This window comes from Camelus ferus, chromosome 3 (genome assembly GCF_009834535.1).
Source record: "Camelus ferus isolate YT-003-E chromosome 3, BCGSAC_Cfer_1.0, whole genome shotgun sequence".
NCBI classification, from domain to species: domain Eukaryota; kingdom Metazoa; phylum Chordata; class Mammalia; order Artiodactyla; family Camelidae; genus Camelus; species Camelus ferus.
In genome coordinates, this window is record NC_045698.1 from 30,417,821 (window position 1) to 30,443,485 (window position 25,665).

Below are 25,665 nucleotides of genomic sequence, written 5' to 3' on the forward strand. Positions count from 1 at the left end.
TCTTAGGATCGACTGCTTGAAGTGGACTGGTGTGCTCATTTTAAGGGCTCTGTCTATTACTGCCATGTGTTTCCCAGCAAGCTTGCTCCAATTTGTACTCCCACCGGTTATCTGTGAGAGTGCCAATCTTGAAGTTTTGTGGTCAGCATGATTTAAAAAAAAGAGGAAAAAATTAACAAGACAAATACTTCCTAGCTTCATTTGTTTCTCATCTTGATGGCAAGAAGAATCCTGCAAATAATTAAAAGTTTGACTAGAAAACTTTTTCAAGTTAAAGATATTATTCTCTGAATAATAGTTTTGAATGACTGTGAAAGGAAGAGCATGAAACTGAGTGAAATCAGAATGTGATTTTATACCTGTTAGTAATTCAGGCAGAAAAAAGATATTCCACCTTCATTCTTTTATTACAGTGGAAAAAAACCTTATTTTACAACTTAGAATTTCTCTTATGTTTTAGTTGAAAATCTTTATGTGAATTTAATGCTGAAGTTATCTTTTCATAATAAAAAAATTAGTTTTTTGGGGGCCATATTGTAAAAACAGAGTTTGAAAGCCTAAGTTCAAAATAAGCTGAGAGGTTTTAAAATTAAATCCCTCAAGTTGTTCAAGGAATTTGGAAAGGTGTTTCCTATTTGAAAACTATCATGCTTTGGAATTTTTAAAAACAAATGCTTATCAGGAAGAAAAAGTTTATTCAGTTGTATTAGAAATAGTTTTCTCTAAATATTAACTCTCAATCCTTAGCGTGACTTTGCTTCATTCAGTGAATTTGAATGACCAGCAGGGGGCAGCAGATTACCATTAATTACTGATTTTAAAATTAAATGGGAGGGTCTGAATTTTAACAAGGCCAGTGGCGTATTGATGGGTAGAGGTGGGAAGAACTTGTATATGGTTCTTGAAGTGTCAGCATAAGATACCTTCTTATTCTTTTTTTTTTTTTTTAATGATTTTCTTTAGGTTCTTGAGTTAACAGGTATTTTGCAAATTTCTACCTGTGTCTTTTATTTCCTCTTCTTTACCTCCTTTATTTAGTTTCTTTTATTGTTGGTTATAGTAAGTATAGTAACTTCTGCAGTAGCAGTTTTACAGCAGTAACTAGAAGAAGGTGTAAAAGGCCCTTGTTAAAATACCCTTCTCTACATGTGCTTCTGTGATTATATCATGTTTCTCTTAAATTTTTTCCATTCTTCGATATTTCTTGATCTGTTTCCTCTAGTTCTTCTGTGTATTTTCTTTCTATTTCCACTGCCTCAGTCCTGCCATTTACTGTCAGCATCCCTCAGTTATTTTTTATCCTTATACTGTATGTAAGGCTAAAAAGGTATTTTCATAGCCATCTGGGACCATAAGCTTCACACTGGGTCAGACTGACACTCTGTTTGTAATAGCCAGTTGTAGTAACTTGGATTCAAGAACAGATGAAGCTTTACTTTAAAAAAAATTATTTAATTATGAAAATAAGAGATGTTTAATGTGGGAAATTTGGAAGAAAGTGGGAAAGGATAAATAAGGATATAAAATAATCTATAGCCCCCTTGCCACTTAGTTGTTTATACTGAATATTCTAATTCTAGTCTTTTTTCATATGCATATGCTTTCTATGTTAAAGTTTAATTTTTTAACGAATAAATTTTAGTGTGTGCATGTTTTTATAACACGAAGATATACCATAATTTTATTTATCCAAGTCCATGTTATTTCTCCTTGTACATCACTGAGGATTTTCTCAGGTCAGATTCTGTAAGTACGTTTACTTGGTCAAATGGAGTAAAAATCTTTTTGTTGGCTATTGATGTTGTTAAATTGATCTCCACAAAGGACTCTCTAGTCAGGGCTCCAGCAGTGGGGTGTGGAGTGCTTGTTTGACTGAACACTTTCTACTCCTGTGTCTTATTATAAATGTCATCATAAGGCGGCAACAAAAAACAAGCCTGCCGTGTTTTTCAGTTTTGAAGACAGACATTTCCTTTCCTTTAAAATATTCCTGCTCTCTGACTTTTCATGTTAATCTTCATTGATTTTTCTCTTTATTATGATAAATTGTTTATTTCTTAACAAAAAAAACAATTTATTGTAAGTAATAGTTTCTTCATGGCTTGTGCTTAGCAGCTCAGAGTAATTCATAATAATAATAATAAAAGTGAAATAGCTGCCTGTACTCGGGCATATTGCAATATGCTGGGTACTTTACAAATAGTAACTCATTTAATCCCCAAACTAATTCTGGAGGTAGGAAATAGTCTCATTTTACAAGGAAGATATTTTAAGACACCATTTATTATTTGCCTTTGGGTTTATGAAGCCTGCCCTAGCACCTGGCACATTCAAATGAATATAATACTTGTTAAATGGACATTAGATGAACACTTTATTAGCTCATTTCACACTTGGAATCTTCTCAGATAGGTTATGGTAGCAGATAGACTACCACCTGTCCATATGTATTAGTATTGCTAGTATGTTTACCTTCAGTATTTTCTTATTTATTGGCAGAAACATGCAAATCCAAACCAGAACAGAGTGGTTTTATTATGTGAGAGGGAATGGAATGCACCCTGTGTAATCAGCATCCCTAAAGCTGACTTTTTGTTCCGACAATTCTTTCGGGTCTCCTCTGAGCCTGATGCTTTGGTTACACAACACCCAATATTACAAAAACTGAAAAATGTTGACAGTGTCCAAACAACTAGCTCAAATGAATGGTTTGCTTTATATCCAGATGTCATATAGACACTAACCTCTTTATGATTTTATAGTCCGTTTGCTTGAGATAGTGTCCAGATTGCCTGGGACACAGAGGGCTCCCGGAAATGGGACAGCATTTTCAGGCCATATTTTCTGAATTTTGCACTTTGCTTCCAAATGAAAATTGAGCAGGATGAAGTAGGTCAAAGCCAAACCCAAAATAATTTTTTTGGCTTTGTGATCAGTTAGCACCTACAAAGCACTGAAGTGAGAGATGCTGGTAAGTGGTATGTATGTTGTTATTGCTTTGGTTTTGCCTGTTTTATGACCTTTCCTGTGTTTTTCAGATTTATTTCTCAGCTTGCTTGGAATTATGTGAATTAAGGGTCTCTTTAAAGTAGCATACAATTTTCATTATAGAGTTTAATAACTTAAAAGGAACAGTCTTGACAGTGTTGCAAATACTTTGCCTTGGAAGCTGGGAATTCTTCAATCTGTGGATCAGTGGTCATGGGATAGTCTCATTAATCACTTTAGTAAGCAAAAAAAAAAAAGAAAAAGAAAAAGAAAAAGAAACAAAACAAAGCCCTAAACCCTAAATATTTGTCGTGAATATGATGCTTCAATGGTAGATTCAGAGATGAAAAATAATTTAGTAAGAGACCACGTGGAATTAGCTTCATGGTGATATAATCGTGGATATGTGTTTAACAAGTTGACTTTGATTTGTTAAACTACCGTGTGGCTCCTCCCGTTTTTTTTCTCTCTGAGATACCATCAGAAGTGCGTACACATTAACAAAATATCCTCAGAAATTCTTTTCTTATCCTCCATTCAGTTTTATAGGAAGAAAAGAATGGTTCCTTTTAAACTAACTTGGAATAAAGTGGTCACACTCTACATCATGTCTCTCTGTTGCCTGTCCCTTTACAGAACTGTGTGATGCAGGTGATGGAGCCTCTTTGCTACATTGGACTTTTTTTTTTTTAAGTTATCTATGACAGAAATATCTCAATGTCTGAAATGTGCCTCTGAGTCACTTCTTAAGGGCAAGCATTTGGTAGAATGTATTTCTGGCAACTTAATTTCAGAATCCTGTACTTCAGAACTAGAAAGGGTTTATCAAAATCAACAAATGTTGACTGTTTGGGAAGTCTCAGGAGTGCCTACTTGGATTCAAGTATAGGAGACTACGTTAAGAATTTAAAACTTCATGTTGGATTGAGACTAAGAGCTCAATTAAAAGCATTACTTTGACGTTTCTCTGACCCTCTTATCTGTTAATAATATGCATTAAGATTTTCTGGGCTTTATTTTATAAGTAATAATCTTAGATAAATTGACCAGACTCTAGGCTCTGTAAAATGTGAATGTTGTATCTGATCAATGAGGTTAGGTCAAAAGTACAATCAAAAAAATTCTGGCAACATTTTGATCTATCATCTTTGAAGTCTATAGTCTTGATAAGCCAGGTGTCTGCTTACCTGCTCTGCTCCTTTTCCTGCCTGCCTTTGCCTCTGTCCCCCTTCAGCCATACATGTAAATGTCTCCCTGAAGGTGGTCGTGGGATGGCCTGTCTTTGGATGAGTGGCCATGTTTTTTTTCCTCTGATGTGTTACTTATCACTGAGAATCTCCAGGTGCTTTTTGCTTTTTAATAATAAAGCCTTGTCTGTTTTTTTTTTTTAATATAGATTGACACTTATCTAGGTTTTAAATGGTATAAACAATGGATCAATCTTCTGCTTATTACAACCCTTAAAATAGGGTTCAGTTTTTTGAAATTTTTAATGAAGTGATGAATTCAGTTTTGATCATGTTGAATGACTGCTTCGAGTGTGTACAGTGATTTGAATTCTTAAAATGTTTTTGATTGCTAAAAACATCTAGCTTCCTGTTTTTTCTTTCTTTTTGTTTTTCTTTCTTTTTTTTTTTTTTTTTTGCTTTTACCACCACACTTCCAGAGTTCTACAAACAGTTTGCAAAATTAGATCAGTTATTGTCAGATATTCCAGTTGTGGTGTTTGTACATTGTTGGATGATTGTAAATGAGCACGCAGGAAATGCTTTATTCTTTTTTCCCCCAAGATTATTTTTCTAGTTAAAAGGGTGGGTGCAGATTTTAATGAAGCAGTCTATAAACTTGCTCATCTGTGTTCTTAGAAGTGAACTATTTTAGAAGCCTAATGATGAATCCAGCCATTCTGTTATTGCTTCATGGAGCTGTAGTTGATTTGGAAAGTAAGACAGTATCAACTCCCACGTGTTTGTTTTCTTGACGACAGAGGGCAGCAGACTTCTAAATGCTACGGGTCCCTCCCTGATTTCCTCCCTCTTGCCTTGTGACAGCTTGCAGCTGGTAGCAGAGTTCACCTGGGAGATCTGTGGAGTCACCTTGTAAAATTTCTTATAGCTTTCATTCTCTTTTACTCTGGTGAAATACAAGTCGGTATGGAGGCAGAACTTGCTCACTCAGTGCGCAGACAATAAAAACTAGTTCTGAGTTTTTCATGAATATGTTAATGTCCCTGGTAATTTTCCATTAAATTCTTTTTTAAAATTTATTTTTACTGAAAACATATCAGTGTACAGTTGATTTTATAGAAACAAATGATATGATTTCCCAAATATCTTCTTATCATTTAAATTTTTGAAATAATTTTCAGAAGCTGGGTCAGATTGATCTGGTTAAAATGTTTTAAATGATCAAATAAACCTCTTTAAATGATTCTGAATATCGTATACACAGGAGTCATACCATTTGCAAAAGTTACTTGAGTTGAACTCTCACAGCTGATCATTTTTGCTCTCCAGGCAATGAATCGCTCCCTGGCTAATGTGATTCTTGGAGGCTATGGCACCACTTCAACAGCTGGTGGAAAACCCATGGAAATTTCTGGCACACATACGGAAATCAACCTTGACAATGCAATTGACATGATTCGGGAAGCTAACAGCATTATTATTACTCCAGGTAAAAAAACCCCAAACCAAAAGCAAACAGACAACCTGTAATAGCAGTTGTACTTGATTACATTAAAGTAACTTTCTTATAATTGGAAAAAACCAAATGAGAACTTCTTCATTTTGAAAACATAATGCAAATTTAGAAGCAGCCTTTTGATTACTAAGTGAAAAATACTAAGAATTCTTGGTTTAGGTTAATATTTTGGGAATCACATAGAGATTCTATAAATTGATGTAATGGGTTCTAGCCATGTCTTTCTGTGATTCTGTATAAATGTTTATTTAAATCATCTTTGAGTCTTGATTATTTTTTCCTCATTGATAAATTCTGGGCCTATGTCAGGATTGAAATAGACAGTATATATGAAAGTGTCTAGCTCATTTGTTAAACTCACTTAGTAAGGGTTAGGGAATGTTAATGTCTTTTTTTTCAAAAGTAAGTATTTTAAAAAATCCTTGAGAATCATGTGATTTCCAAAAGATAAGGGAACATGGCCTAGTAGGAAGAATTTGGTCTAGGAGTCATAGTTTTGTTCTTGATTTTGCAAGTCTTTGCCCAACTCAATTATCTCTCCAGGCCTCAGTTTCCCAATTTTCTGAGTTTTGGCCCAGTTCTTTCTTATCACAGAATGCTGATGTATTTATTACAGGCAATATGTTGGTTCCAGATTAGGATTTTAACTCTATCATGCTATCGTGGGAATTTTCTGTGAAGAAAATCTATTGATTTGGCATGTGGATAGTTTGCTTGTTGGTTATATACTAACACGTAAATAACAAACATTAGCAGAATTGAATGTTCAGACACAAGCCTTCTCAAGTGGGGGCAGTATCATTTTCTAGGGCCATTTGAAACATGTGGGTTTGGGTTTTTGGTTGTCTTCAAGATGGGGCTCCTACTGTCAGCTAGACATGGGAGGAGGCGAGCTAAATGCTGTAGCACTTGGGACATTCCTGCATAGTGAATTGTCCCAACCAAAGTGCACTGAGAAACGTTGTGCTGGAGTGTGAAGGTGGAAAGTAAAGGACACACTCTTTTCCCTTTATGCTTTTTCCATCTAGTGAAGAAGTCAGATCGATAAATAATGCAAGGTGGGTTGTGATAAGGACTATGTTTTTAAGTTCTTATTTGGAGACATTAAGTTGTGGCGGAGCTGGGACAAAGGACATGCTGACCTGGAGCTCAAATGACAGGCTGAGCCTGCAGATAGATTGGGAGTCATCAGATGGCCATTGAAGCCATTGGGTGGGCTGAGGTTTTCCCAGGAGAGAGTGAGTTGCCTAGTTAAACCCTGGGGAGCGTCATCATTTAAGTGGTTGGGGGACAGAAGGAGAAGATCTGTTCAGGGAAACTGAGGAAGAATAGTGACAATGTTAGGAGGGGAGCCAGGGGACTTTATGTGAGGGTGAGCCCAAGTGTGTACACAAATGAGTGTGTGTATGTGTAGTAGGTGGTGGGTGAGGAGGGTGCCCAGCAGCATCAGACACCACAGGAGACTGAGGAGGGACCATGAGATTCTGAATCTGAAATTTAGGCCAATATTTTTAAAAGTCTGTATTGTAAGTTTTTTGTTACCATTTCTAATCCTGTTAACGATTGCCTTTTTGGGGGGCATAAAAATATGTTTGATCAAGAGAGAAATTGTAGTTCATAAAATTTCATAATAAAAACAACATTCTTATGTCCTTAATGTTCCTTGTAGGCTATGGCCTCTGTGCAGCCAAAGCTCAGTACCCCATTGCAGATTTGGTAAAGATGCTCTCTGAACAGGGCAAAAAAGTCAGGTAAGTGCTTGCTGTGCGTGTATGAGAGACGGGGGACTGTAGATGACCTCTTTTGAGGTGACTGTTTCTTTGGGTGGGGTTTTCCTCTGTAATGTGAGGTAGAGAGACTAAGTTGTAAAAAGCCTTAGTCTACCTGCAGTCTTACTACCCAGTTTTTGCTGCCTCTGTCTAATATCATCGACCCTAAATAGAGGTTCGTTTTAGAAAGGGAAATTTTATTGTACTAAGTTCCAGGATATTTATCCCTGGGGAAAAATAGAAACCCGGTTTCTGGAAGGAGGTCAAGCAGAACATTTGAATTACACCAAGTTGTGTCTTTTTGGTTACTGTTGTTCACACTGAAGAAAAACATCTCAAACGAGAGATTGCTGAAGAGTGAGACCAGGTGGTGAAGCTGGGCTGGTTAATAGTTGACTGATTCAGCTCTCACACCCTGAGGCTGGAAAAGACTGCGGAATGATTTCTTTTTCTAAGACCGTATGCTTTTTGAAATGTGAACTAGAGCGGCAGCTGTACCTGCCCCTTGCCATTTGGGCACTGGACTCTGCCCTTGGGTGGATATTAAGCAGAATCGCAACAGTTGAGGACTCTGCATTTCTGGATTATTCCCCATGAACTGGGATAAAGGGTTTGTGGGATGTAAGAATGGGGCTGAGGGTGAGGAACCCTTGCAGTACTTTGCATCTGTCCTGTGTACCTTTGGACCCATATTCTGGAACTCTGCTGTTAGGAGTCAGTGAAGGTACTGCCTGGAGTTGTCCCTGGGAGCATGAGAGCTGCCTGCTGTGTGGGAAACTGGTTCACTAGCAATTTCATTGACATGATACCATATGTCAGAGCAACAAGGTAACTATTATTAAATAAAATTAGTTTGTGCACCAGGATGTTCATGTATGTTGACAAAACTATTAACGTCTGTTAATAAAAATTCCTTTTTGACATCAATCTTGCATTTTTGTCTGGAGGCAGATGATAAGAAAATAAGTCAAACAGTGTGCCTGGAGCTAGTCAGACCACCTATGCCAGGCTGGATGCAGAATCCTTCTCTTCAGCTGGGATATCCCAGCTATTAATAGCAGTAAAAGAGACTGATGATGACAGCAGAGGGTTATCCAAAATGTTTTAGTGTCAGCTGAATTTTATTTCTTCCTGTGTTTCCATCCTTTTTTCCTTTTCTCATTCTCTACCTTCCTGTGATCTGTAGGGAGTCTGTATTTTTTAAATACACAGGATCAAAATATTTTGCGGTAGGACCAGCATTTCTGTGATGTAGGTGTTTTCGATGTTTAGTAAAATCTTAGATGAATTGAAGGTAGAGAAGACAGAAGATGAGAAAAGTTACTGACTTTGTGTTTTGATTTTCATGTAAGCGGTCTCATTTTAGTAACTTTTTTCTGTTTTCATGTAGGGTATTAAACTGTGCTTCCCTTTCAGTCCTACTCCGACCACTTAAAGCATTTGCAGACCTACAAGTGGAAAGGACGTGTTACAGAATCTTTAATAATTTTCCTAAAAAGAAATTGTTTCCCTTTATTCAATCCACATGTGAAAAAGTCTAATGTATTAGTAATGCCTTCTATCACCACATAAATGTTTAGATGAGTGGCAATCATAACAAAACAGAGAAAGACGGCTTTCATGTCTTAGTTATCCTTAGGGAAGGGCATGATACTTTGACATACCTCTCTTATGTCCTGTTGGTCAGCCCAGCTTAAACAGACATCTTGGAAAATCAGTCCAGTGTTAGATAGATGGGTGCAGAGTTGGAGAACATCTTACAAGTTTGATGGCTTGATGGAAGGCAAGATGTGAAAGGAAACGAATTAGAAGGATGGAAGAAAATCATCTGAAAAGGAAAGGGATAAAACAAATGAAATTTTAGTTTCTGACCTGATTAAAATTTGAATTTTATCCATGAGAACCTAGTATAAACTGCTGTTTTAGGAGGATTTTGGTTAGACATATGTGAATAGTTTTCAGGTATAATTTGTTTTTCATCGATGTAATTCTGTGAATAGATTAGGCTTTTCATGAGAGAGCTTTTAATCGTTACATATAATTGTCATCAATTGTTCAAATAAAGTATTAATAAATTATTACGTAGGATCAGAATAAAATTATTGGTCAGCCTGACTTCTCTGTGAGTTAGGAAAAGTTAGCCATTTATATTGATCTATTTCATATTAAAGATGAAATTATATATTTATATATTCAATTTTTTTTTTTACTGTAATGAATTTTCAACACAGTCTTTGTAATAAGTTATGTTAAGCCTCACATTTGAATTGAATGGGAAGGAACAGTTCTTGTTAACATGATGACAGTAGATTATCATATTTTTCCTTTCTAGCTTCTGCGTGGGGATTTTTTTTTAATTTGAAGGGAATTGTAGCAACTTTGTTGATTTTGCTTTATGTCTGTCATCATCTTTTCATAGGAGAAATGCGGATTTTCTTTATGAAGTTAAGAATATGTGTGTACATAGATGCTAGCTTTCTTTTAAGAGGCAAATGTCTGCTTGAACAAGAGATGGCTGCAGTGGTTACCTCGTATTTTAATGAAATAAATCTGTATTTACAGTTTGCGGTAATTTGGTCCTTTCATCACTCTGCAGCGCTCCCACGGTGTTCATTGAGCACAGCTGCTGGGCCTCTGCTGTTAGCAGATCTTTGTGCCTCAGGACCCCAGCAAGCCCAGCATCCAGATGTGGTGACATATTCGCACACATTCCCCATGGAAACGTGCCAGTGTGGACATACGACTGTCATCAATTAGTTATGCCCAAGTGGTACCAAGAAAAATTGCGTCTGTCATACAGTCTGTCTGGCTTCATGGCCCGTGATTGATTTAGAGACACTCCTGTTTTCCTTTACTTTGGCCATAGTCATAACATGCTCACAGAGAGCTGAGATTATATAATGAAGCACATGACATTTCATGATAAGGGCTCATTTCAGGGTGTCATGGAAGTTCACTGACTTTGCCGTTCTTTAGTGGCCAGGATATTGTTGCTTCCCGGTTGCCCAGAATGCCGGGGTAGCTTTCCTAACTCAGGCTTGATCTCTCAAAGCATTTTATTACAAAAATCTTAAGGTTACAGGAGGACAGACTTTTTTTTTTAATTTCCCAATCTTTGGATTGATGTGATAGGCTTTTCATTCCAAAGCTGAGATAGTTATTTCCAATGAACAATTCTTAGAAAGAGGTGGAGTTTTTCTCTTTTTGCAATTAATCCCTGCTTGATTTTCTTTGTATAAAGCATTATTGCTTTTGCACTTATAAAGCCACCTTTTAACTTCTTTGGTTGGCTCACTGTGATATATTGCTTTCATGTTAATTTCACCTGTATCTTTCTGTTAATAATTAGAAGTTATTAATAATTACTAATTATTAGAAATGTATTACCAGATACTGAGAATACAAGGCTGCATAAGCCCAATTCCCATTCTCAAAAGTTTATAAAGAGAACAAATCTATAAACAAATGCATTAGTGAGTGAACTCCACTTAATGTGATAGTGTGCTAAGAAAAGTAGGAGGAGGAGTAGATAACTGTCCAGGGAACATTTAAAACTTTTTCTATTACTCATAACATGATATTTTTCTGCAGGTTTTAAAAAATAATTATTTAATTATTTTTTTCATCCTCTGCCTAAACACATCTAGCTGCCAGTGGTATTTGCAGTTTAGTAGTGTTTTACGGTCTTGTGTGACATGGCTACAAATTTAAATGTTATTTTTGCTAAGAAATCCATTCTTTGAAGCTACTTGAAGATGAAATATTTTGTTAATCTGACTGGATTTTCCTGTTTTTCATGGATTAAATATAATTCCAATAAAATTAGTTCAGCTTTCTTGCATTTGTTATGTTTTGGGGTGCAGGAAGGGCTAGGACATGCAAATTTGTTAAGTAATAAAGATACATGCTTTGGAAGAGAATAGCAGTTAGGCCAGATAAAAGATCCAGTATAGTGTTTTGAGTAAAGAAATAGACATTATTTATGAGTTTCTTGCCAGCTTTGCAATGCTTTCTTTTTAGCCATGACTGTTCATGTTAATGACCATTCACTGTATGAATAATTATATAGTACTTTGTGCCAGGCACTGTTCTAGGTCCTGAGAGTGCATCAGTGAATCTGAAGATCAAAATTCCTGATCCTGTGCCTTTTATATTCGCTAGGAGGTTAGTTAATAGGTGTTAAGATACTCTGAATGGAAGACATAACATCATTGTGTTTCCGATTCAGATGACAGTTGAAATGGGGAAAAACAGCTAGAACATAGGCTATTGTGTCAGAGTTTTGGAATTACAGTTGGCACTATTTGGTGATGAGTTAGCCAGTGCTTCTGGTTTTCTGAAAGAGTGTGGCCTGTTTCTTTGCACTTTGCACTGAGCCTGCCTTCTTGTAAAACATGGTGGCAATAGGGTGGGTGTGGTAAGTCATTGTGAAATTCATCAAATGAGTGAAACTTTTGGTAGAAGAGAGGAAAACCAAAGAAAGCATGTGCATTCCCTCACATCTTTAGTCAACCTGTTGTGTAGAATTGCCACAATCCCTCTGATCAAAGGTGTCTGTTGTGCTCCAGGAAAGAGGCTGTCTTCCTCCTGGATTATGACTGTTGACTAGACTACCTTTGACTTCATGTTGTCCACAGCACATGGTAGAAATTGGTGTGGTAGAAAGAACAGAAGGCTGTGTTAAAAGTCTGTGATTTAGGTGCTTTGCAAGGGGAGGTAATTAGGTTTTACTTACTTATTTATTTTATTGATGGAGGTACTGGGGACTGAACCCAGGACCTTGTGCATGCTAGGCATATGCTCTACCACTGAGCTATACCCTCCCCTTCCCCTTAGGTGCTTTGTAAAGGCTCTGCCAGCCATACCATTCTAGGGCTCATTCTTTGGAAATTATTGTCCCCATGGTTCAAGGGGAAACTCTCACTGTTGTTGGAAACCAGTGCCTCTGACCATCAGGGTGGTTTTTGGCTTCTAGTTCTAGTATTAGTTATAATAAACTCTTGAGCTGACTTTTGTCAATGAGGTTCATGTAAACATGGCAGAGTACAAGTAAATAGAAGCCTTCTTCTCATTTCATGTTCAAATTCTTCAGTATCTTGCTAATAATTTCCATTTTTATGGTGCTCACTAGCCATTGCGTTCCAAGAATCATTCAATAGCATCATTAAAATTATTCAGACAGAAAGATGAAATAGTGTATATATTATTTTTACTAAATCTCTGCAATATGCTAGCATATAATATTCTAGAACATTAGTGGCAAATAGAATTTTCGTTTTTCCTCTAATGTCATTTTTCATAGTCTTGTCGGCTATTTTGAAACAAAAACCCTGTCAGTAGTCATACCATTTCTGTTCTGGGCTTAGCTGGATTTGGTTCAGTGGTGGAAGAGCCAGATTTGGGCACAATCTGGAATAATTTCTCAGGGTAGAAAAGCCTGTGTTGGGACAGGGCTCTGCAGAGGGCTGCATCGATGTTTTCACTAGATCATCTGACCTGATCCTGTTTGGATGACTTCTCATCTTTTGGGTGGCCTAAGTGTCACAGGCCACGTGTACAGACGGAAAATGTGACCGTAGCCTTCTGTCACACATGTCCTCACTCACAGTCATAGAACAGGTTCTATTCTGTATTAGAAGCACTGCCCCTAAGACATTTTTATAAGCTCTTCAACATTTATAATTTTTTCCTGAAGAAAGGCCGTGGATGAACACCAGATTTCAGATGAGAGTTCAGCCCTTAATTGTCTTCCAAAAAAAGAAAGGTACACAATGTTCTCTAATTCTGGCTGTTGGAAAGTTCTAGGAAATTAAAAAATTTTTTTTCATTCGGAATTGTAAGAGTGTCATCTCAACCACTGCTTCTAAGGAGGACGATCACAATCTCAGAAAGCTGGGTGTCTACCCTTCTGCCTAGGAAGCCTTGCCAACAAGCTGATTCCACAGCCTTTCTCGTTAATCAGTTTTTGTGGACTACAGCTGCTTCATCAGGAAGATTTTTTTTTCGCATTTGTAAGTTACCATGTTTCTCTTCAGATGGATAGGCTGACCCCACCTGGCTGGTCCCAGCCTTTTCAGCAGCAAGGATAATTTGTGTGACATTTACCCTGCTTCATATTTTGTAAGGTTTTACTCTAATTTACTACAATTATTTCTTTAAAAAATAACTTTTCCTTGTGGTTTTAGTAAGTGACCTATAGCTGTCAATCAGAAGTTCTGATCAGAATGTGATGAACCAAAGATACCTCTTTTCCAATCCTTTCATATCTTTCACAGGTGAAATGCAAATTTAATTAAGAAAATATTGAGTATATAACACTATCTTTTAATTACCTCCATGAACCCTCCTCAGAATGCAGCACTGCCACATGCAAACATTGAATACGAAGGTCCTTCAAGATGTAGCCCATACCAGGGACTCTGTTACATCTGCAGTGAAATTCCCAGCCTGTTTTGTGACAGAATAGAGTGTACAAATAACTGGTGTTATTCTAAAAAAGGAGTCCTGCTTTAGGAAGCAGTTTGATTGGAGAATCTTATTTTAACTCTTAAGGTTTTATTGATTTATAAATATTTATGATTAAAAACAAGAAGAATATGTAGGCTTTTAACAATGAACTCTTTTTATTTTCCCTTTGTTACATCTTTTTCTTTGTTAATTTGTCAACCACCTAAGAGCTTAGAATAACATGTTTAGTAGAATTGTGTGATGATGGTATTGAGAAGGCAAAATTCTAAAATGCTGTCATTGTTCTGTATACAGTTTGATTTGAAAATATAAAACAGTGAAAGAAAGGAAATTAACCCTTTGAACATCTTGAGTATGAAAGTAGATTTTGCACAGTGACACACAAAACGTATAACCAAATAGTTGAAGGTTGTAAAGAGACCTAAAAAAGAAATGTGGAGATCCTTTCCTCTGTTTATAATAGCAGGAGGCTGCAAAATGGAGAAAACACACTGGTATTTTAGCACAGGGCCCAGTAGTCCCTGTAGTTTCTTTCTTTTACTGTTGACTTGGGATACTTGGCTCTTCATGTTTTACTGCTAAACTAAATCTGGGTATTTCCATTATGCAAGAAGGGAAATGTAGTTTATCTGAACAGTTGTGGTGGGATCCATGTGGTGAATGTTTTATACTCTTTAAAAGTCCTACATGTCCAAGAACAACTGGGGTGACGCAGCCTAGCTGGGACATCGTGTCTGCATGGCCCACGGTCATGGGAATTCACGTCGTTGTGTCCCCTTTAGAACATGTGACACCTGGAATCTAATTGGAGGTTGTGAAAAAGTTTAAGAATGGGATTTATGCCATCATGAACTATAGAAGAGGCTGGCTTAAAAAATACGGTGTTTTTTGAATTGCTCCTTTACCAAACTGTACCTATTTCACGTGGTGTTTATGAGTAGCTCTTCTATACATTTTTATTTGTTTTTATTCTTTCTTGGATAATTTAAAAGTCTCTGAAGATTGGGTTGTTTCATTGGAGTATATTGTTCCACCTTTTTTGAACTGTGCCTGGGTCTATTTTTAATTGGCTGCTGAGGCTTTAGCTTTTATTATATACTGTCCCACGAAAGACTTTATTGCTTTCATGTTTGAGGGAAGAAAAATAGCGAAAAGTGGTTAAATTTTTCTTGCTTCAAACTATAACATGTATGTGCAGTTGAACTGTAACAATTCTACTTAGTAAAAAAGAAAGAGGAAAAAAAAAGAAACTAAGAATGAAAAAAAAATTTTTTTTCTTGCTTCAAGATAATTGAAGAGATTACCCTGACTTGTTGATGACATTTGTTGCATCTGTCAGTCAAGGAAACATTAATTTTTGGCCTTAATAGTATCTATAGAAGGGTTAAATGCGGCCTTTTGAAATTTGACACTATTAAAGTAAATGTGAACTTGAATACTAGTTATGACCAAGTTGACCAATGAGTCAGTGTTCACATTTATTGGCTTCAGTCTATAGTGACTATACAGTTTCTCTAGTTTTTTCATGTGGTTTCAAGTACAAAGAATTTCTGGCTTTTATTGGATCATGTTGATATTTACTGGGATTTCAAGGTAAAGATTAGAAAACCAATTCAGAAAATGTTGACATCAAACCAACATTTGTTTTAATGTAAAAGTGTGTGTTTATTTTCATATAAATGACCAATGACTAAATACAGATGAGCATTTATATTATAAAAATGCATTTCAATTGAATATTATAATGGCAGGTTACATTTCTTAAAGGCTTTGTGTGCCAGACGTTGGTCTAAAGTGCTTTGTATAGAAAGCTCTTTACATGAACTCTCTCACTTAAATCTCACAATAATCCTCTGAAGAGGCTTTATTATCAATCCCATGTACACATGAGGAAAGTGAGGGACACTGAAGTAAATTGTCCAAATGTTTTGAGCCCGGGCAGTGGCACTCTAGAGCTTTTACTTGCTACTCTTTCCTACTTCCCTAAATTCTTTCTCTAAACAGAGACATAGAAAGTTTGAGTCCGTGTACGTTACTGGGCACACTATGTTACTTGAAACCCTGTCCTTCCCTCCTCCCTCCCTCCCTTTGTTTGAGTTGCTATAATAGAGTGCCAGGTACGGTGGGAACTGATAAATAAGACATGGTTCCTGTTCTCGAGTTGCTTCCAGTTTGGAGAGCACAGTTACCAACCAGTTGTTATGAAGCAGAGCATCGTAAGGAGGAGGTGCAGAAAGAGTTACAGGAGTCTGGGAGATCCTTCTGTGACCTCATTTGAGTAGTTATTCTCTGACCGTGGAATTATGTTGTGGACTTGGGACAGCTGATCCTGTTTTGTTAGGCATGTATACAATAATTTGCGTGGTTCAGAGGGAAGAACTAAAAGGCTGGTAGGCTTTGCATTTTGGAATTCTGGATATTCTTCATGTGATGATGGAACACTGATGAGCTTTGGCCATCAGTTCCTGGAAACTGCCTGGTCATGGGCAACCAATAGCTGATATAATTAACTTTAATCCATGCTTTGAAGATTAGCCAGTTGGCATGGGCCAGGATTGTTATAAATTCACATTGACTCATCAACAAGCACATACATATTTCTACAAACTTACTGTGTTCTGTCATTTCTCTCAAAACATTGGCATTCTCTTGAAATAGCCTTGTGTGTGTTTTTCTCCAACTTCCAGAGTCTTGAAGTTTAGTATAATAAATTATTATGCAAACAGATATAAAGTGATCTGTCCTTTGGGATTTTCAGCATAACATGTTGGTTAGCTTTATGATTATTTACCTTTTACAATTAGCTCAACAGAAACATTTCTTTATGCAGTCTGCAGCTAATCAAAAATTACAGTAATAACAAATACATTTAGAGGTCTTTAATTTCTAATTTGGTCCAAGACACTTCAGTTAAAGCACAAAGATGATGACCAGATGGATTAATTTAAAGATAAGCAAAGGCAGTATTAAAAACAAATAAAAACTTAAAATAAAAAAAATTATTGGAATCAAGGGGGGATACAAAATTGAAGCACAAAAGTAAATCACAAAGTGTATATTGGTTTTTTCAGCTAAAATAGAATCCCTAGTTCATGGAAGTTTAGGACTGGAAAGGGAGTTTGTGGTAGGGTGAATAATGGCCCCAAAGATACCCACCGCCTAACCCCCCAAACCTGTGACTGTGTTACCTTATATGGCAAAAGGCACTTTGTAGATTTAATGAGGATTTGGAGGTGGGGAGATGATTCAGAATTATTTGGGTGGGCCGATGTAATCACTAGGGTCCTTATAAGAGAGGGGAAGGAGGGTCAGAATCAAAGAGATGTGACAATCGAAGCAGAAGTCAGAGTGATGCAGCCTCAAGCCAAGGAATGAGGGCAGCCTCCAGAAGCTGGAAAGGGCAAGGGATGGATTTTCCCTCTTGAGACAGAGCCTCTAAAAGAAATGCAGCCCTGCCAATGCCTTGATTTTAGCACAGGGAAACTGATTTTGGATGTCTGACCTCTGCAACTGTAAGAAAATCAATTTGTGTTGTTTTAAGCTACTGAATTTGTGGTAGTTTGTTATGTCAGCAATAGGAAGCTAACACAGACCTTAAATCCCGTGTAGCACAGTGACTCAGTTTTTCTGAAGTCTCACCAGTCAGTTTTTGGGAAGAGAAAGGGACCTGGGGGAAGCAGGAAACATTGTTTGTGCTCAGAAGGATTGGGAGAATAGGAGGAATTTTTGGTATCCAAGATTTACTATGAACATCTCAAAAAAACACAAATTCATTGCAATGAGTAGTATAGGACTGAAGCAGGGCAATGTCTTGCAGTTATTCTGGGCTCTCTTCCTAGTGGTTTTGATCCTTCCCCCTCCTCCCATAAATGAAGGGCTGTCTCAGCCACCATAACTGCCTTGATTATGTCCACTTCCAGCCAACCATCCTTTGCATTTATTTGTGAAATGCCCTTGAATCCATTTTGTGCTGAGCTGGTGGTGCATCAGCTCCGATGAATGAACCCTTACCCTCCCTGATCCACAGCAGAGAAGGCAGAAACTTTCCCTAACTAGGGCATTTGTTCTAAATTGTTGACAATTTTTTTTTTTTTTTGCATTTGAAGACAATTTTCTGTTTAATGAAAATGAGGAATATTTTGTCAACTTCCATTTTATTTGGTCTGCTTGAAATCGCATTTTGCCTTTTTTCTAGCCAGTTGATCTTTTTTCACTTAGAGTGTGTTATTTTCTAAGTCGTTAGGTATTTTGTGTTTCTGTTGAACCGTATCCAAGTGCTCTCTGATCTTTTAAGCTGCAACTCCCTGAACTGAATCTGGTTATTTAGTTTTATCATTGGATCTAGTCAGTGGTAGAAGTTCAAGTACCTTTTTGTGAATGTGGGAAAACATCCCTGTGTTAAGTTGGAATGTTGACTTGAAATGGACACACTTGAAATACAAATTGGCATTCACTTTAAATGAAAATCACCTGATTAATGCAATTTGACATGTTAGCTCTATTACTCAGAACCTCTGAAAAATGAAATGATATTTTCAAACTAAAATTTTTTATTTCAAGATGTGTTCTTTTGAAAATTATTTTGTTCTGTCATTATTCAGAAATAATGACACATCAGGATCCCCAGATTTTATTGTAGAATCTCTGCTTTTGTTGGGGCACAGTCTTTGTGCCTTTAGTTTCCCCATGTGCTATTTAGAAGAACAGCAGGTTAAAAATATCATCAGTACCCATGTATGCCAAACTGTGCATTAAAATACATAATAAATTACGGTTTCAGTTTAAGTGCTTGACTAAGATTTGGTTTGTTAATGTTGGTAATCTAAGAAACTGTTAGCTGGGGAGAAAAAGAAATATGAGCTCTGCCCACTTAACCAAATGTCCACGAGCAAAGTATATAGATGTCCTGTTTCCAACAACTACTTATTATTGATCGATTTCAATAAAGTAGCTCTCAGAGAAAGCACGGGAAGTCTTTACAATTTTTTTTTTCTTTCTCTGTTGGGCTCTCGTTAAGACCTTGCAAAATCCTGCTCCTCATCAAGCTTTACTCCCTAGATTGAACATGTGCTGATGATTTTTATCTGAACCAGTCTTTGTTATGATGGTTGCAAAATGGTGGTTTTATAACCCCACCCCACTTATCAGTTCATGGTCTTTGACTGTAGGGGAGAGTGTCCCTCCCCCACCTTCCCTCCTTTCCTTATTGACTTATGAATCTTTTATCAGTCTTGACCTATGAATTCCCATTTTTCCCAGTGGGTTATAATCCATTGCTATCCTTATTTATTTTGATGTTCAAATTACTTTCTTTTTTTAAATCCTTTAGTGTCATGTGCGCCTTTAAAGACACATGTCCACGTCACTCTCGTATGTGCATTTATTTCGCTTTGTGCTGTCTTCTTTTTCACCTTTCGCAAGAATTACACAAATTCAGTCTTTCTTCTTTTTTGAAATTTAGTTTCTTACATAAAAGTGAGCTTTACCTTCTTAGTCTGTTTTCCTCTTTTTCTTACTGCTTCTGTTATTACCCATGAACCTTAAGGGATCTGTCATTCCTCCCCACCATCGAAGGAAAATGTGAAAATCCTGAACTGAAGACTGTGATGCTTGTTCACAAAATCAAGCACCTCTGAGCCTTTATTCATCATATCTTTTCTTTTTCTACATTCAGGCTATCTGCAGGCTTAGGAGTATATTTTGGTTATTTCAGTATAATGCATTTTCTTTCTACTTTTTATATTCATTCTTAAAAGCCTATATTATTGTGAAAACATTAAAATGCCATTTATATTCAGATTTAAGGTTTAGTAATAATAACTCCTATTTAATGAGCATATATTTTGGTGTCTAGAGAAATTTTTTTTCAAGTGTTTTATCTTATGGCTATTGTAAAAATATTAACATTTTAAAGTAGACTTCTTAACCAGAGCCTGTAACATTTTGGAAGTGCTTTCTCTGATGTTGTTTGAAAATAGCTGTAGTAGTGCTAAATATAGCTTGTGTTACTACATGAAGAGTGCGAACAAGAATTGTCAGTATTTTGCCTCATTTCTTTTGTTTTTAGGAGTGATTGAAAACTCTGGTTTAGTACAGGTAACATTAGGAAAGCAATGTTTAGCAAGAAAAGAAGAACAATCTTGTTTCCTGAGAACGTTAAAAAATTTTTATTCAAATGTTGAAGTGTTATATTCCCAAAAATGATAGATAGAATTTGTGATTGAAGAATTTAAACCTTATGAGATGGTGAGATTGGGTGACAACAGTCTGGAGCAAACTAATGACTGACCTTAATTTTATTCTTATGAAAATAAAACTATCGATAGCCCACTGAGGAAAGAAATGATGAATTTATTTTAAAACAATCTTAGAAAAGAAAAGACACAAATGAAGTTATTTACAAAATAGAAACAGAGTCACAGACATAGAAAATAAACTTACGGTTACCAGGTGGGGAAGGGGGTGGGAAGGGATAAATTGGGAGTTTGAGATTTGCAGATACTAACTACTATATATAAAATAGACAAACAACGAGTTTATACTGTATAGCACAGGAAACGAGATTCAGTATCTTATAGTAACCTATATGAAAAAGAATATGAAAAGGAATATACATATGTGTACGTATGACTGAAGTATTGTGCTGTACACCAGAAATTAACACAACATTGTAAACTGACTATACTCCAATAGAAAAAAAAAGAATATTAGATTATTAATAGTTCATTCTACTTCCTACCCCTAGTAATTTTTCAGAACCTACTTCCCCAGCATTTAAGAGGTGCTGGTAAATGTTTTGCATTGTTGCAGGTACTTTGCATACTTTTTTTCCATGCAAATATTTAATTAAATTAAAAAAAAATTATAGCTTGTAGCATTGTTTGAAACTTTCTGAGTTCTCAGTTTTTCTCAAAGAACACTGTAAATTGGATTCTTAGAACTCTTTATTTCACCCATCAAGCAGAGATAAATAGGTATTTCTCAAACCTCTTCTACAGAGTTTTATATGGCCCTTGGCATGATGTGGGCTTGTAATAATAGCTGGTTACTATTCTATGGGAAAAGAGAGAGTTGTTAAGTAACGTACCGAACATCACACAACTAGTTAACTTGAGCTGTTAACAGAACAAAAATACCTCTTAAATTGCTTGACTATTCTGCCTATATTGTATAGTAGTGAAAAATTCACACTTCTGAGGCAGGAAGACCTGAGTTTGAATCACAAGTTAGCTATTTACTAAAAAAGTTGAGCAAATTGCATAGGACATCTCAGAGTCAGTATTACCCCTGATGCCAAAATATATGCCATCAGCCCCTTACATACGTTCTTGCTTTCTTCATTTTTTTAAGATACAGGAATATAGCTCTAAAGGCCAGTTTATTTAACTCAGTACTGAATTTGAATCAGCTGCTCTAAATTCTAATGCTTGACAGAGATTTTTAAAGATGATTAGGGATAGAATGAAGTAATATATAAGAAATTTGTAAATTATATCACAGTATAAAAGCATGAAATAGTAATTTATTTTAAATGAAGTTAGTTTTTTTCCACCATAAAATTTTCAGTCTCAGAAAACTTGGACCATTTTAAAAAAGAGGAGAAATAAAATGATTATCTGTTGTACAACCGCCTAGAGATAATTGTTTTGCTTCCTTTTAGCCCTGAGTTTGTTTTTTTAAACATAAGTTGGTTATTTAAGGACATTCAGGGGTCCCAGAAGGAAGATTCCATAAAAGGGAATTTGATAAAAGAGAAAATAGGTTGTCACTTGATGTCTTTTTTCCCAGTTACGAGCTCCTCAATAATTCAGATACTTCATTATCAGTTTTAAAGATGTAGAAAAGCGTCTATCAGTTATTTGACCAACGTAAAAGGCCATTTTATAGCTCTTTTCAGGTCGGTCTGCTTTTTGGGCGGGGTCCTCTGTCCCTAACAGGGCCCGTGTTGAGGGTGGGCAGCCAGGCTTGGCAGCAGTTTCTGGGAAGAGTACCAGGGCATCTTAAATGACCACAAGTGTTGTATGAGGCTGTAAATGCTAGTGCAGACTTAGGCTTCATCAGTGAAGGGTCTGAGGACGTGACTTTATTGCGGTGACTGTGCGACTAGAGCACATCCAGCATGTTGTGTTCACCTCGGGGGCCTCAAGTCTGAGCTGGACATCGACAAGGTAGGAACTGGTGACTAGGACAGCAGTGAGTCCAGAAGTCCTGTCAGTCATTGAACAGTTGAAAGAATCAAAGATGTTTTGCATAGTAGGTAAGCTCAAAGGAATCCACAAATGGAAGAGGGAGTAGATAGACTCTCAAAGTACAGACCTAGGAAAGCAGTGAGATGGAGGCTCTCTTTGATTTGATATAATAAGCATGAGTGTGTGTGTGTGTGTGTGTGTGTGTGTGTGATATAAAATTATTGGGATTTTCTAGTAACAGAATGGACCTTAGGTTGGAGTTAGTTTCTGGTCACCGAAGGTGTTTAAGCTGAGGTTGGATGAATCCCTGCCAGGAGGCACTATAAAATGCATTCCCTCACTGTATCCGTTCATTTATTCACTCACTCACTTTTTTTTCCCGCTTTCCGATGTGCCAGGGACTGTGCCCAGTGCTGAGGAGACAAAGATCAATCCTGTGGGCAAGAGGTTGATTAAATGACTTCATAGACCCCCCCCCCCTTATGGCTGTGGTTGAAAGAAACTGCTTGATGCTTTAGTTTCTTTTGCCTCAATAAAAGAGCGGAGCTCTGATTTGTGTATTACTCTGCCTTTTAAACACCCCAGCGTGTTACTATCACATTTCATCTGTGATGTGGAGTAATGCTACATGTTACTCGCTGAACATAGGCCTTTAACTCATGTGCATGACAGTGTTTTTCATGGCAAACGTTTAATTCCCGGCTGACTTCAGAAAGATTCAGAAATTATCAGAAAGTATCATGAGAGAACACAGTGCTTATTAAATGTAAGGTGATATTACTTATTAACGTTGTTGGGAGTTCATTGTACATAAAACATATATGGAAGAGTCAGGTTCTAAAGTTACATTTATTTTTTTTGAGAGGGCTTACAGTTTGTATATACTGGGATCCTGAATCTCTAACCTTAGTGTCTGTAGATGGACCATGTATCTAGATTGATTCTATTCCTGCCTGTAGAAATCAGATAGTACCAGGAGAAGCAGAGGTGCCAAGAACAAAGTGTGCAGATCTGGAGGTGATATTGGGATCTCTGTATATTTTGGTCCATCAAGTAAGGCCAGCTGTTCATTTGTTTCATGTCCAGGTTTGGAATTCACCCAGTTGCAGGCCGGATGCCTGGTCAGCTTAATGTGCTGCTGGCTGAGGCTGGGGTGCCATATGATATTGTGTTGGAAATGGACGAGATCAACCATGATTTCCCAGGTAAGTAATGGGGGTAATGGTAAAGTTTAAGTGTTTTTAGTATGAATTGAGCGATGCCAGTCTTGGGACATAGACTGTGGGATTACTGAAGACCTGCTAGTCAGATGAAGAGTCACCTGCTCCTGGTTAAGCATGCAGCTGAAAGTAAATAAATGAAAGCCAATACTAAAAATGATGCTACGGCTTTGTAAGCAGCATGGGTGATTTTTTTTCCTGTGGGAAGGGCTGAAGGATGGTACAAGTCTTGGAAGGCAGTGCAATGGTGTGTATTGCAGAGGGACCGGGTACAGATTTGGCTCTGGAATCAGGTCCTGATTCTCATTTGCTTGTGGCCTTGAAGTAGGTACTCAACCTCGGGTTCCTCTTTTACGAAATTGCTTCTGTTGATGATTTAGTGTCTAATTCTTGCCAGTGGCTGAGATTTTACTGGTTTTTTCAATTGCAGCAATTTGAGATCAGTAAGTAGTTTTCTGTTTTCTTTAAAGTACTTGGACTTCACTAGGTAAGGTGCTGTACTTAATGGCTTTTACTGGGTAGATGTTGGATGCTAATGACATTTGGCCCAAGATCATATTTGTCAAAATTAAACCAGTTCCTTCTGGCAAGTATCCACTGTAAACTTAAAAAAAATACTGTTTATTAGAGAAAAACAGTGAAATTGTGTGTATGTCTAGATTCACAAGGCATTTTTTGGGCAAATTTCTAAGGTACTTTATATTCTGGTCCTTAAAGAGGGGATTTAGGCCATTTTAATTTTATTCCCCCTTTCAGATTTCACTGTTGCTAAATTGTGTGTGAAACCTGCCAGTTGCAGGAATTATGAACACAATTTTAATGCAGTACAGGTTCTTAGACCGTTTTCTTTTAGACATCAAATTGCTTGTTAAGTGGTCATTTTAAAAGTCGAAAATGGAATGCAAATCTTTAAAATAATGTTACTGGCAGATCATTTTGGGGTAATAAAAGAGCTATAAAGTCAGATTAGGTAGATCCATTGGGGGAGGGAAAGCATAATAATGCAAAGCTCCAGTCGGGATGCTCAGGTTCAGATGCAGGACCTACTGCCTTTAGGCTGTGACGCTGGCTAAGGACCTCTCTGATATTCTTTGTCCAGTGCCTAGCACAAGTGTGCATCCTGTAAATGTTAGCTTGTTATTGTTGTTATAAAGTCAGATCACTATAATTTGTCTGAAGGGAAAGTGACCTCTTCGCGCTTTATATTTTCTTTTTTTTCTGTTTTATTGTCATGTAGACACTGATTTGGTCCTTGTAATTGGAGCTAATGACACTGTTAATTCAGCGGCTCAAGAAGACCCCAACTCTATTATTGCAGGCATGCCAGTCCTTGAGGTCTGGAAATCAAAGCAGGTAACGTTTCAGACTTGTGTTTCATTCTGATCATCAAAGGTCTCTTAAAATACACACACAGAACTTCCCTTGCCACTTGATGAGAAATGGCAATGCCTTTCAGGAGGCCCAGGAGCTAGAGTAGATTTAGGGTCCAGCTCTCTCTGTCCAGCCTCTGTCTGTTCTGTGGTCACTAGAGAACGTGATTGAATGCCCTGATCATGACTGGAATTAGATGAGATTACGTGGTGGATGGATTAACAAAATCTGTAACCGCAGCTGAAAAAGGAGCTGTGAGCTTTTAGAATGAGTCTGGCTGAATTCCAGGCCGAGCCCAGTGAAGCAGATGGCTTCCCTCTGGGACACTGAGTCAGTATCATCACCTCCGCTTATGAAGACGAGCACATTTTTTTCATTTACTTTTTTTGAGAGGGAATTTGTATGTTGTTATGGAGTGTCTAGAAGAAAGGTGATTTAGAAATCCAAACAATAACATGGCATAAGGAAGCCAGCCCTGAAACTTTACTTCTGAAAAAGCCAATTGCTACACTGTGGAGAACTCAAAGGTGTGTAAATTTTCCCCTGACCCAACTGTGGGCACGTCCCTTTACCACTCTCGCGGCATATCTGCATTTTAAGAATCACTATAATGTAATGTATTTTTCCCTTTAATTTTGTTTCTCTTCATTATAAATACATGAGTTTGAAACTTAGTGTTTGTTGTGAGTAGATATGACATGCACTTGTTCATGTGTGTATGGAAAATTATTGCTTCAATGGGGTCACTATTTGAGAGTCTGCAGAGCGCATTACTGTATTAATGTGATATGGAGCATGAATAAATTCACACCACTTCCATTTTTGGATAGACTACATGTCCTCGAAGACCACAGAAAGGATTTTTATTTTATGAAGAACTGACCTGATGTTCAATAGGACAGCAACATCCACAGTCTGTGTAATTGTAAATGTCTATAATACATCAGTATTAGAGAT

The 25,665-nt window shown here is 37.0% G+C and overlaps 1 protein-coding gene across 1 annotated transcript in view; it reads left to right on the forward strand.

Moving 5' to 3' along the window:
* NNT (nicotinamide nucleotide transhydrogenase) overlaps positions 1–25,665 on the forward strand; it is a 72,340-nt gene that overhangs the window by 43,755 nt on the left and 2,920 nt on the right. Inside the window, 4 exon segments of the mRNA XM_032471784.1 lie at positions 5,505–5,664; positions 7,361–7,442; positions 23,204–23,322; positions 24,575–24,690. Of these exon segments, the coding sequence (XP_032327675.1) occupies positions 5,505–5,664; positions 7,361–7,442; positions 23,204–23,322; positions 24,575–24,690 (477 nt within the window).